Source organism: Procambarus clarkii, chromosome 8, assembly GCF_040958095.1.
Source record: "Procambarus clarkii isolate CNS0578487 chromosome 8, FALCON_Pclarkii_2.0, whole genome shotgun sequence".
In the NCBI taxonomy this organism is placed as follows: domain Eukaryota; kingdom Metazoa; phylum Arthropoda; class Malacostraca; order Decapoda; family Cambaridae; genus Procambarus; species Procambarus clarkii.
The window spans coordinates 34,514,217-34,527,188 of NC_091157.1; the positions used below are offsets into that span (position 1 = coordinate 34,514,217).

At 45.7% G+C, this 12,972-nt stretch overlaps 1 protein-coding gene across 1 annotated transcript in view; it reads left to right on the forward strand.

Moving 5' to 3' along the window:
* LOC138360102 (DNA-directed RNA polymerase subunit beta''-like) overlaps window positions 1–7,057 on the forward strand; it is a 62,216-nt gene extending 55,159 nt beyond the window's left edge. The window contains exon 5 of the mRNA XM_069320046.1: window positions 6,903–7,057. Coding sequence (XP_069176147.1) covers window positions 6,903–7,057 — 155 coding nt within the window. The remainder of the gene's footprint in view (window positions 1–6,902) is intronic.
* The last annotated feature ends 5,915 nt before the right edge of the window (window positions 7,058–12,972 follow it).

Sequence of the window (12,972 nt, forward strand, 5' to 3'; positions counted from 1 at the left end):
TTTCGTCAACAATCAGTTATTAAACAATTAGTTCTTCAAATATCAGTTCCTCAACAGTCAGTTCCTCAACAATCATTTCTTCAACAATTCTTCAACTCAACGGGATATAACTGAAGCATTTTGTTGAGTTTCTCATGATGGGCTAGTGTGTAAGGTTGTGAAGCCTCGTCTTGTATGTAAGGTTGTGAAGCCTCGACTGGTGTGTTAGGTTGTGAAGCTTCGACTGGTGTGTAGGGTTGTGAAGCCTCGACTGGTGAATAAGGTTATGAAGCCCCGACTGGTGTGTAGGGTTGTGAAGCCTCGACTGATGTGTAAGGTTGTGAAGCCTCGACTGGTGAGTAAGGTTGTGAAGCCTCGACTGGTGAGTAAGGTTGTAAAGCCTCGACTGGTTAGTAAGGTTGTGAAGCCTCGACTGGTGAGTAACGTTGTGAAGCCTCGACTGGTGTGTAAGGTTGTGAAGCCTTGACTTGTGTGTAAGGTTGTGATGCCGCGACTGGTAAATAAGGTTGTGAAGCCTCGACTGCTGAGTAAGGTTGTGAGGCATCGACTGGTGAGTAAGGTTGTGAAGCCTCGACTGGTGAGTAACGTTGTGAAGCCTCGACTGGTGAGTAAGGTTGTGAAGCCTCGACTGGTATTAAAAGTTGTGAAGCCTCGACTGGTGTGTAGGGTTGTGAAGCCTTGACTGGTGTGTAAGGTTGTGAAGCCTAGACTAATGAGAAAGGATGTGAAGCCTCGACTGGTGTGTTAGGTTGTGAAGCCTTGACTTGTGTGTGTAAGGTTGTGAAGCCTCGACTGTTAAGTAACATTGTTAAGCCTCGACTGATGAGTAAGGTTGTGAAGCCTCGACTGGTGTGTAAGATTGTGAAGCCTCGACTGGTGAGAAAGGTTGTGAAGTCTCGACTGGTGTGTAAGGTTGTGAAGCTTCGACTTTATGTAAGATTGTGAAGCCTCGATTGGTGTGTAAGGTTGTGAAGCCTTGACTGGTGTGTAAGATTGTGAAGCCTCGACTTGTGTGTAAGGTTGTGAAGCCTCGACTGGTGTGTAACGTTGTGAAGCCTTGACTGGTGTGTAAGGTTGTGCAGCCTCGACTGGTGTGTAAGATTTCGAAGCCTCGACTGGTGTGTAGGGTTGTGAAGCCACGACTGGTGTGTAAGGTTGTGGAGCCTCGATTGGTGAGTAAGGTTGTGAAGCCTCGACTGGTAAGTAAGGTTGTGAAGCCTTGACTGGTGAGAAAGGTTGTGAAGCCTCGACTGGTGTTTAAGGTTGTGAAGCCTCGACTGGTGAGTAAAGTTGTGAAGCCTCGACTGGTGAGTAAAGTTGTGAAGCCTCGACTGGTGAATAAGGTTGTGAAGCCTCGACTGGGGATTAAGGTTGTGAAGCCTCGACTGGTGAGTAAGGTTGTGAAGCCTCGACTGGTGTGTAAGGTTGTGAAATCTTGACTTGTGTGTAAGGTTGTGAAGCCTCGATTTGTAAGTAAGGTTGTGAAGCATCGACTGGTGAGTAAGGTTGTGAAGCATCGACTGGTGAGTAAGATTGTGAAGGCTCGACTGGTGAATAAGGTTGTGAAGCCTCGACTGGTGAGTAAGGTTGTGAAGCCTTGACTGGAGTGTAAGGTTGTGAAGCTTCGACAATCACTTCTTCATCAATCAGTTCTTCAACAATCAATTCCTAACAACCAGTTCTTCAACAATTAGTTTTTAAACAATCAGTTCTTCAACAAACAGTTCTTCAACAATCTGTTCTTAACAATCAGTTCTTCAACAATCAGTTATTAAACAATTAGTTCTTCAACTATCAGTTCCTCAACAGTCAGTTCCTCAACAATCAGTTCTTCAACAATTCTTCAACTCAACATGATATAACTGAAGCATTTTGTTGAGTTTCTCATGATGGGCTAGTGTGTAAGGTTGTGAAGCCTCGACTGGTGTATAGGGTTGTGAAGCGTCGAGTGATGTGTAAGGTTGTGAAACCTCGAATTGTGTGTAAGGTTGTAAAGCCTCGACTGGTGAGTAAGGTTGTGAAGCCTCGACTGATGAGTAAGGTTGTGGAGCTTCGAATTTGTGTGTAAGGTTGTGAAGGCTCGACTGATGAGAAAGGTTGTGAAGCCTCGACTGATGAGTAAGGTTGTGAAGCCTCGACGGGTGACTAAGGTTGTGAAGCCTTGACTGGAGTGTAAGGTTGTGAAGCTTCGACAATTACTTCTTCATCAATCAGTTCTTCAACAATCAGTTCTTAAACAAACAGTTCTTCAACAATCTGTTCTTAACAATCAGTTCTTCAACAATCAGTTATTAAACAGCTAGTTCTTCAACTATCAGTTCCTCAACATTCAGTTCCTCAACAATCAGTTCTTCAACAATTCTTTAACTCAACGGGATATAACTGAAGCATTTTGTTGAGTTTCTCCTGATGGGCTAGTGTGTAAGGTTGTGAAGCCCCGAATTATGTGTAATGTTGTGAAGCCTCGACTAGTGTGTTAGGTTGTGAAGCCTCGACTGGTGTGTAGGGTTGTGAAGCCTCGACTGGTGAGTAAAGTTATGAAGCCCCGACTGGTGTGTAGGGTTGTGAAGCCTCGACTGATGTGTAAGGTTGTGATGCCTCGACTGGTGAGTAGGGTTGTGAAGCCTCGACTGGTGAGTAAAGTTGTGAAGCCTCGACTGGTGAGAAAGGTTGTGAAGCCTCGACTGGTGAGTAAGGTTGTGAAGCCTCGACTGGTGAGTAAGGTTGTGAAGCCTCGACTGGTGAGTAAAGTTGTGAAGCCTCGACTGGTGTGAAAGGTTGTGAAGCCTTGACTTGTGAGTAAGGTTGTGAAGCCTCGACTGGTAAGTAAGGTTGTGAAACCTCGACTGCTGAGTAAAGTTGTGAAGCATCGACTGGTGAGAAAGGTTGTGAAATCTCGACCGGTGAGTAAATTTGTGAAGCCTCGACTGGTGAGTAAGGTTGTGAAACCTCGACTGGTGTGTAGGGTTGTGAAGCCTACACTGGTGAGTAAGGTTTTGAAGCCTCGTCTGGTGTGTAGGGTTGTGAAGCCTCGACTGATGTGTAAGATTGCGAAACCTCGACTGGTGTCTTGGGTTGTGAAGCCTCGACTAGTGAGTAAGGTTATGAAGCCTCGACTGGTGTATACGGTTGTGAAGCCTCGACTGATGTGTAAGGTTGTGAAGCCTCGACTTGTGTGTAAGGTTGTAAAGCCTCAACTGGTGAGTAAGGTTGTGAAGCCTCGACTGATGAGTAAGGTTGTGGAGTTTCGACTTGTGTGTAAGGTTGTGAATCCTCGACTGGTGAGAAAGGTTGTGAAGCCTCGACTGGTGTGTAGGGTTGTGAAGCCTCGACTGGCGAGTAAAGTTATGAAGCCCCGACTGGTGTGCAGGGTTGTAAAGCTTCGACTGATGTGTAAGGTTGTGAAGCCTCGACTGGTCTGTAAGGTTGTGAAGCCTCGACTGGTGAGTAAGGTTGTGAAGCCTCGACTGGTGAGTAAGGTTGTGAAGCCTCGACTGGTGTTAAAAGTTGTGAAGCCTTGACTAGTGTGTAGGGTTCTGAAGCCTTGACTGGTGTGTAAGGTTGTGAAGCCTTGACTTGTGTGTGTAAGGTTGTGAAGCCTCGACTGTTAAGTAACGTTGTGAAGCCTCGACTGATGAGTAAGGTTGTGAAGCCTCGACTGGTGTGTAAGATTGTGAAGCCTCGACTGGTGAGAAAGGTTGTGAAGTATCGACTGGTGTGTAAGGTTTTGAAACCTCGACTTTTGTGTAAGATTGTGAAGCCTCGACTGGTGTGTAAGGTTGTGAAGCCTCGACTGGTGTGTAAGATTGTGAAGCCTCGACTTGTGTGTAAGGTTGTGAAGCCTCGACTGGTGTGTAAGGTTGTGAAGCCTTGACTGGTGTGTAAGGTTGTGAAGCCTCGACTGGTGTGTAAGGTTTCGAAGCCTCGACTGGTGTGTAGGGTTGTGAAGCCTCGACTGGTATGTAAGGTTGTGGAGCCTCGATTGGTGAGTAAGGTTGTGAAGCCTCGACTGGTAAGTAAGGTTTGAAGCCTTGACTGGTGAGAAAGGTTGTGAAGCCTCGACTGGTGTTTAAGGTTGTGAAACCTCGACTGGTGAGTAAGGTTGTGAAGCCTCGACTGGTGAGTAAAGTTGTGAAGCCTCGACTGATGAGTAAGGTTGTGAAGCCTCGACTGGGGATTAAGGTTGTGAAGCCTCGACTGGTGAGTAAGGTTGTGAAGCCTCGACTGGTGTGTAAAGTGGTGAAACCTTGACTTGTGTGTAAGGTTGTGAAGCCTCGATTGGTAAGTAAGGTTGTGAAGCATCGACTGGTGAGTAAGGTTGGGAAGCATCGACTGGTGAGTAAGATTGTGAAGGCTCGACTGGTGAGTAAGGTTGTGAATCCTCGACTGGTGAGTAAGGTTGTGAAGCCTTGACTGGAGTGTAAGGTTGTGAAGCTTCGACAATCACTTCTTCATCAATCAGTTCTTCAACAATCAATTCTTAACAACCAGTTTTTCAACAATTAATTTTTAAACAATCAGTTCTTCAACAAACAGTTCTTCAACAATCTGTTCTTAACAATCATTTCGTCAACAATCAGTTATTAAACAATTAGTTCTTCAACTATCAGTTCCTCAACAGTCAGTTCCTCAACAATCATTTCTTGAACAATTCTTCAACTCAACGGGATATAACTGAAGCATTTTGTTGAGTTTCTCATGATGGGCTAGTGTGTAAGGTTGTGAAGCCTCGTCTTGTATGTAAGGTTGTGAAGCCTCGACTGGTGTGTTAGGTTGTGAAGCCTCGACTGGTGTGTAGGGTTGTGAAGCCTCGACTGGTGAATAAGGTTATGAAGCCCCGACTGGTGTGTAGGGTTGTGAAGCCTCGACTGATGTGTAAGGTTGTGAAGCCTCGACTGGTGAGTAAGGTTGTGAAGCCTCGACTGGTGAGTAAAGTTGTGAAGCCTCGACTGGTGAGTAAGGTTGTAAAGCCTCGACTGGTTAGTAAGGTTGTGAAGCCTCGACTGGTGAGTAAGGTTGTGAGGCCTCGACTGGTGTGTAAGGTTGTGAAGCCTTCACTTGTGTGTAAGGTTGTGATGCCGCGACTGGTAAATAAGGTTGTGAAGCCTCGACTGCTGAGTAAGGTTGTGAGGCATCGACTGGTGAGTAAGGTTGTGAAGCCTCGACTGGTGAGTAACGTTGTGAAGCCTCGACTGGTGAGTAAGGTTGTGAAGCCTCGACTGGAATTAAAAGTTGTGAAGCCTCGACTGGTGTGTAGGGTTGTGAAGCCTTGACTGGTGTGTAAGGTTGTGAAGCCTAGACTAATGAGAAAGGATGTGAAGCCTCGACTGGTGTGTTAGGTTGTGAAGCCTTGACTTGTGTGTGTAAGGTTGTGAAGCCTCGACTGTTAAGTAACATTGTTAAGCCTCGACTGTTAAGTAACATTGTTAAGCCTCGACTGATGAGTAAGGTTGTGAAGCCTCGACTGGTGTGTAAGATTGTGAAGCCTCGACTGGTGAGAAAAGTTGTGAAGTCTCGACTGGTGTGTAAGGTTGTGAAGCTTCGACTTTATGTAAGATTGTGAAGCCTCGATTGGTGTGTAAGGTTGTGAAGCCTTGACTGGTGTGTAAGATTGTGAAGCCTCGACTTGTGTGTAAGGTTGTGAAGCCTCGACTGGTGTGTAACGTTGTGAAGCCTTGACTGGTGTGTAAGGTTGTGCAGCCTCGACTGGTGTGTAAGATTTCGAAGCCTCGACTGGTGTGTAGGGTTGTGAAGCCACGACTGGTGTGTAAGGTTGTGGAGCCTCGATTGGTGAGTAAGGTTGTGAAGCCTCGACTGGTAAGGTTGTGAAGCCTTGACAGGTGAGAAAGGTTGTGAAGCCTCGACTGGTGTTTAAGGTTGTGAAGCCTCGACTGGTGAGTAAAGTTGTGAAGCCTCGACTGGTGAGTAAAGTTGTGAAGCCTCGACTGGTGAATAAGGTTGTGAAGCCTCGACTGGGTATTAAGGTTGTGAAGCCTCGACTGGTGAGTAAGGTTGTGAAGCCTCGACTGGTGTGTAAGGTTGTGAAACCTTGACTTGTGTGTAAGGTTGTGAAGCCTCGATTGGTAAGTAAGGTTGTGAAGCATCGACTGGTGAGTAAGGTTGTGAAGCATCGACTGGTGAGTAAGATTGTGAAGGCTCGACTGGTGAATAAGGTTGTGAAGCCTCGACTGGTGAGTAAGGTTGTGAAGCCTTGACTGGAGTGTAAGGTTGTGAAGCTTCGACAATCACTTCTTCATCAATCAGTTCTTCAACAATCAATTCTTAACAACCAGTTCTTCAACAATTAGTTTTTAAACAATCAGTTCTTCAACAAACAGTTCTTCAACAATCTGTTCTTAACAATCAGTTCTTCAACAATCAGTTATTAAACAATTAGTTCTTCAACTATCAGTTCCTCAACAGTCAGTTCCTCAACAATCAGTTCTTCAACAATTCTTCAACTCAACATGATATAACTGAAGCATTTTGTTGAGTTTCTCATGATGGGCTAGTGTGTAAGGTTGTGAAGCCTCGACTGGTGTATAGGGTTGTGAAGCCTCGAGTGATGTGTAAGGTTGTGAAACCTCGAATTGTGTGTAAGGTTGTAAAGCCTCGACTGGTGAGTAAGGTTGTGAAGCCTCGACTGATGAGTAAGGTTGTGGAGCTTCGAATTTGTGTGTAAGGTTGTGAAGGCTCGACTGATGAGAAAGGTTGTGAAGCCTCGACTGATGAGTAAGGTTGTGAAGCCTCGACGGGTGACTAAGGTTGTGAAGCCTTGACTGGAGTGTAAGGTTGTGAAGCTTCGACAATTACTTCTTCATCAATCAGTTCTTCAACAATCAGTTCTTAACAACCAGTTTTTCAACAATTAGTTTTTAAACAATCAGTTCTTAAACAAACAGTTCTTCAACAATCTGTTCTTAACAATCAGTTCTTCAACAATCAGTTATTAAACAGCTTGTTCTTCAACTATCAGTTCCTCAACATTCAGTTCCTCAACAATCAGTTCTTCAACAATTCTTTAACTCAACGGGATATAACTGAAGCATTTTCTTGAGTTTCTCCTGATGGGCTAGTGTGTAAGGTTGTGAAGCCCCGAATTATGTGTAATGTTGTGAAGCCTCGACTAGTGTGTTAGGTTGTGAAGCCTCGACTGGTGTGTAGGGTTGTGAAGCCTCGACTGGTGAGTAAAGTTATGAAGCCCCGACTGGTGTTTAGGGTTGTGAAGGCTCGACTGATGTGTAAGGTTGTGATGCCTCGACTGGTGAGTAGGGTTGTGAAGCCTCGACTGGTGAGTAAAGTTGTGAAGCCTTGACTGGTGAGAAAGGTTGTGAAGCCTCGACTGGTGAGTAAGGTTGTGAAGCCTCGACTGGTGAGTAAGGTTGTGAAGCCTCGACTGGTGAGTAAAGTTGTGAAGCCTCGACTGGTGTGAAAGGTTGTGAAGCCTTCACTTGTGTGTAAGGTTGTGAAGCCTCGACTGGTAAGTAAGGTTGTGAAACCTCGACTGCTGAGTAAAGTTGTGAAGCATCGACTGGTGAGAAAGGTTGTGAAATCTCGACTGGTGAGTAAATTTGTGAAGCCTCGACTGGTGAGTAAGGTTGTGAAACCTCGACTGGTGTGTAGGGTTGTGAAGCCTACACTGGTGAGTAAGGTTTTGAAGCCTCGACTGGTGTGTAGGGTTGTGAAGCCTCGACTGATGTGTAAGATTGCGAAACCTCGACTGGTATCTTGGGTTGTGAAGCCTCGACTAGTGAGTAAGGTTATGAAGCCTCGACTGGTGTATACGGTTGTGAAGCCTCGACTGATGTGTAAGGTTGTGAAGCCTCGACTTGTGTGTAAGGTTGTAAAGCCTCAACTGGTGAGTAAGGTTGTGAAGCCTCGACTGATGAGTAAGGTTGTGGAGTTTCGACTTGTGTGTAAGGTTGTGAAGCCTCGACTGGTGAGAAAGGTTGTGAAGCCTCGACTGGTGTGTAGGGTTGTGAAGACTCGACTGGCGAGTAAAGTTATGAAGCCCCGACTGGTGTGCAGGGTTGTAAAGCTTCGACTGATGTGTAAGGTTGTGAAGCCTCGACTGGTCTGTAAGGTTGTGAAGCCTCGACTGGTGAGTAAGGTTGTGAAGCCTCGACTGGTGAGTAAGGTTGTGAAGCCTCGACTGGTGTTAAAAGTTGTGAAGCCTTGACTGGTGTGTAGGGTTCTGAAGCCTTGACTGGTGTGTAAGGTTGTGACGCCTAGACTGGTGAGAAAGGATGTGAAGCCTCGACTGGTGTGTTAGGTTGTGAAGCCTTGACTTGTGTGTGTAAGGTTGTGAAGCCTCGACTGTTAAGTAACGTTGTGAAGCCTCGACTGATGAGTAAGGTTGTGAAGCCTCGACTGTTGTGTAAGATTGTGAAGCCTCGACTGGTGAGAAAGGTTGTGAAGTCTCGACTGGTGTGTAAGGTTTTGAAACCTCGACTTTTGTGTAAGATTGTGAAGCCTCGACTGGTGTGTAAGGTTGTGAAGCCTCGACTGGTGTGTAAGATTGTGAAGCCTCGACTTGTGTGTAAGGTTGTGAAGCCTCGACTGGTGTGTAAGGTTGTGAAGCCTTGATTGGTGTGTAAGGTTGTGAAGCCTCGACTGGTGTGTAAGGTTTCGAAGCCTCGACTGGTGTGTAGGGTTGTGAAGCCTCGAATGGTATGTAAGGTTGTGGAGCCTCGATTGGTGAGTAAGGTTGTGAAGCCTCGACTGGTAAGTAAGGTTTGAAGCCTTGACTGGTGAGAAAGGTTGTGAAGCCTCGACTGGTGTTTAAGGTTGTGAAACCTCGACTGGTGAGTAAGGTTGTGAAGCCTCGACTGGTGAGTAAAGTTGTGAAGCCTCGACTGATGAGTAAGGTTGTGAAGCCTCGACTGGGGATTAAGGTTGTGAAGCCTCGACTGGTGAGTAAGGTTGTGAAGCCTCGACTGGTGTGTAAAGTGGTGAAACCTTGACTTGTGTGTAAGGTTGTGAAGCCTCGATTGGTAAGTAAGGTTGTGAAGCATCGACTGGTGAGTAAGGTTGTGAAGCATCGACTGGTGAGTAAGATTGTGAAGGCTCGACTGGTGAGTAAGGTTGTGAATCCTCGACTGGTGAGTAAGGTTGTGAAGCCTTGACTGGAGTGTAAGGTTGTGAAGCTTCGACAATCACTTCGTCATCAATCAGTTCTTCAACAATCAATTCTTAACAACCAGTTTTTCAACAATTAATTTTTAAACAATCAGTTCTTCAACAAACAGTTCTTCAACAATATGTTCTTAACAATCATTTCGTTAACAATCAGTTATTAAACAATTAGTTCTTCAAATATCAGTTCCTCAACAGTCAGTTCCTCAACAATCATTTCTTCAACAATTCTTCAACTCAACGGGATATAACTGAAGCATTTTGTTGAGTTTCTCATGATGGGCTAGTGTGTAAGGTTGTGAAGCCTCGTCTTGTATGTAAGGTTGTGAAGCCTCGACTGGTGTGTTAGGTTGTGAAGCCTCGACTGGTGTGTAGGGTTGTGAAGCCTCGACTGGTGAATAAGGTTATGAAGCCCCGACTGGTGTGTAGGGTTGTGAAGCCTCGACTGATGTGTAAGGTTGTGAAGCCTCGACTGGTGAGTAAGGTTGTGAAGCCTCGACTGGTGAGTAAAGTTGTGAAGCCTCGACTGGTGAGTAAGGTTGTAAAGCCTCGACTGGTTAGTAAGGTTGTGAAGCCTCGACTGGTGAGTAACGTTGTGAAGCCTCGACTGGTGTGTAAGGTTGTGAAGCCTTGACTTGTGTGTAAGGTTGTGATGCCGCGACTGGTAAATAAGGTTGTGAAGCCTCGACTGCTGAGTAAGGTTGTGAGGCATCGACTGGTGAGTAAGGTTGTGAAGCCTCGACTGGTGAGTAACGTTGTGAATCCTCGACTGGTGAGTAAGGTTGTGAAGCCTCGACTGGTATTAAAAGTTGTGAAGCCTCGACTGGTGTGTAGGGTTGTGAAGCCTTGACTGGTGAGTAAGGTTGTGAAGCCTAGACTAATGAGAAAGGATGTGAAGCCTCGACTGGTGTGTTAGGTTGTGAAGCCTTGACTTGTGTGTGTAAGGTTGTGAAGCCTCGACTGTTAAGTAACATTGTTAAGCCTCGACTGATGAGTAAGGTTGTGAAGCCTCGACTGGTGTGTAAGATTGTGAAGCCTCGACTGGTGAGAAAGGTTGTGAAGTCTCGACTGGTGTGTAAGGTTGTGAAGCTTCGACTTTATGTAAGATTGTGAAGCCTCGATTGGTGTGTAAGGTTGTGAAGCCTTGACTGGTGTGTAAGATTGTGAAGCCTCGACTTGTGTGTAAGGTTGTGAAGCCTCGACTGGTGTGTAACGTTGTGAAGCCTTGACTGGTGTGTAAGGTTGTGCAGCCTCGACTGGTGTGTAAGATTTCGAAGCCTCGACTGGTGTGTAGGGTTGTGAAGCCACGACTGGTGTGTAAGGTTGTGGAGCCTCGATTGGTGAGTAAGGTTGTGAAGCCTCGACTGGTAAGTAAGGTTGTGAAGCCTTGACTGGTGAGAAAGGTTGTGAAGCCTCGACTGGTGTTTAAGGTTGTGAAGCCTCGACTGGTGAGTAAAGTTGTGAAGCCTCGACTGGTGAGTAAAGTTGTGAAGCCTCGACTGGTGAATAAGGTTGTGAAGCCTCGACTGGGGATTAAGGTTGTGAAGCCTCGACTGGTGAGTAAGGTTGTGAAGCCTCGACTGGTGTGTAAGGTTGTGAAACCTTGACTTGTGTGTAAGGTTGTGAAGCCTCGATTGGTAAGTAAGGTTGTGAAGCATCGACTGGTGAGTAAGGTTGTGAAGCATCGACTGGTGAGTAAGATTGTGAAGGCTCGACTGGTGAATAAGGTTGTGAAGCCTCGACTGGTGAGTAAGGTTGTGAAGCCTTGACTGGAGTGTAAGGTTGTGAAGCTTCGACAATCACTTCTTCATCAATCAGTTCTTCAACAATCAATTCTTAACAACCAGTTCTTCAACAATTAGTTTTTAAACAATCAGTTCTTCAACAAACAGTTCTTCAACAATCTGTTCTTAACAATCAGTTCTTCAACAATCAGTTATTAAACAATTAGTTCTTCAACTATCAGTTCCTCAACAGTCAGTTCCTCAACAATCAGTTCTTCAACAATTCTTCAACTCAACATGATATAACTGAAGCATTTTGTTGAGTTTCTCATGATGGGCTAGTGTGTAAGGTTGTGAAGCCTCGACTGGTGTATAGGGTTGTGAAGCCTCGACTGATGTGTAAGGTTGTGAAACCTCGAATTGTGTGTAAGGTTGTAAAGCCTCGACTGGTGAGTAAGGTTGTGAAGCCTCGACTGATGAGTAAGGTTGTGGAGCTTCGAATTTGTGTGTAAGGTTGTGAAGGCTCGACTGATGAGAAAGGTTGTGAAGCCTCGACTGATGAGTAAGGTTGTGAAGCCTCGACGGGTGACTAAGGTTGTGAAGCCTTGACTGGAGTGTAAGGTTGTGAAGCTTCGACAATTACTTCTTCATCAATCAGTTCTTCAACAATCAGTTCTTAACAACCAGTTTTTCAACAATTAGTTTTTAAACAATCAGTTCTTAAACAAACAGTTCTTCAACAATCTGTTCTTAACAATCAGTTCTTCAACATTCAGTTATTAAACAGCTTGTTCTTCAACTATCAGTTCCTCAACATTCAGTTCCTCAACAATCAGTTCTTCAACAATTCTTTAACTCAACGGGATATAACTGAAGCATTTTGTTGAGTTTCTCCTGATGGGCTAGTGTGTAAGGTTGTGAAGCCCCGAATTATGTGTAATGTTGTGAAGCCTCGACTAGTGTGTTAGGTTGTGAAGCCTCGACTGGTGTGTAGGGTTGTGAAGCCTCGACTGGTGAGTAAAGTTATGAAGCCCCGACTGGTGTGTAGGGTTGTGAAGGCTCAACTGATGTGTAAGGTTGTGATGCCTCGACTGGTGAGTAGGGTTGTGAAGCCTCGACTGGTGAGTAAAGTTGTGAAGCCTCGACTGGTGAGAAAGGTTGTGAAGCCTCGACTGGTGAGTAAGGTTGTGAAGCCTCGACTGGTGAGTAAGGTTGTGAAGCCTCGACTGGTGAGTAAAGTTGTGAAGCCTCGACTGGTGTGAAAGGTTGTGAAGCCTTCACTTGTGTGTAAGGTTGTGAAGCCTCGACTGGTAAGTAAGGTTGTGAAACCTCGACTGCTGAGTAAAGTTGTGAAGCATCGACTGGTGAGAAAGGTTGTGAAATCTCGACTGGTGAGTAAATTTGTGAAGCCTCGACTGGTGAGTAAGGTTGTGAAACCTCGACTGGTGTGTAGGGTTGTGAAGCCTACACTGGTGAGTAAGGTTTTGAAGCCTCGACTGGTGTGTAGGGTTGTGAAGCCTCGACTGATGTGTAAGATTGCGAAACCTCGACTGGTGTCTTGGGTTGTGAAGCCTCGACTAGTGAGTAAGGTTATGAAGCCTCGACTGGTGTATACGGTTGTGAATCCTCGACTGATGTGTAAGGTTGTGAAGCCTCGACTTGTGTGTAAGGTTGTAAAGCCTCAACTGGTGAGTAAGGTTGTGAAGCCTCGACTGATGAGTAAGGTTGTGGAGTTTCGACTTGTGTGTAAGGTTGTGAAGCCTCGACTGGTGAGAAAGGTTGTGAAGCCTCGACTGGTGTGTAGGGTTGTGAAGACTCGACTGGCGAGTAAAGTTATGAAGCCCCGACTGGTGTGCAGGGTTGTAAAGCTTCGACTGATGTGTAAGGTTGTGAAGCCTCGACTGGTCTGTAAGGTTGTGAAGCCTCGACTGGTGAGTAAGGTTGTGAAGCCTCGACTGGTGAGTAAGGTTGTGAAGCCTCGACTGGTGTTAAAAGTTGTGAAGCCTTGACTGGTGTGTAGGGTTCTGAAGCCTTGACTGGTGTGTAAGGTTGTGACGCCTAGACTGGTGAGAAAGGATGTGAAGCCTCGACTGGTGTGTTAGGTTGTGAAGCC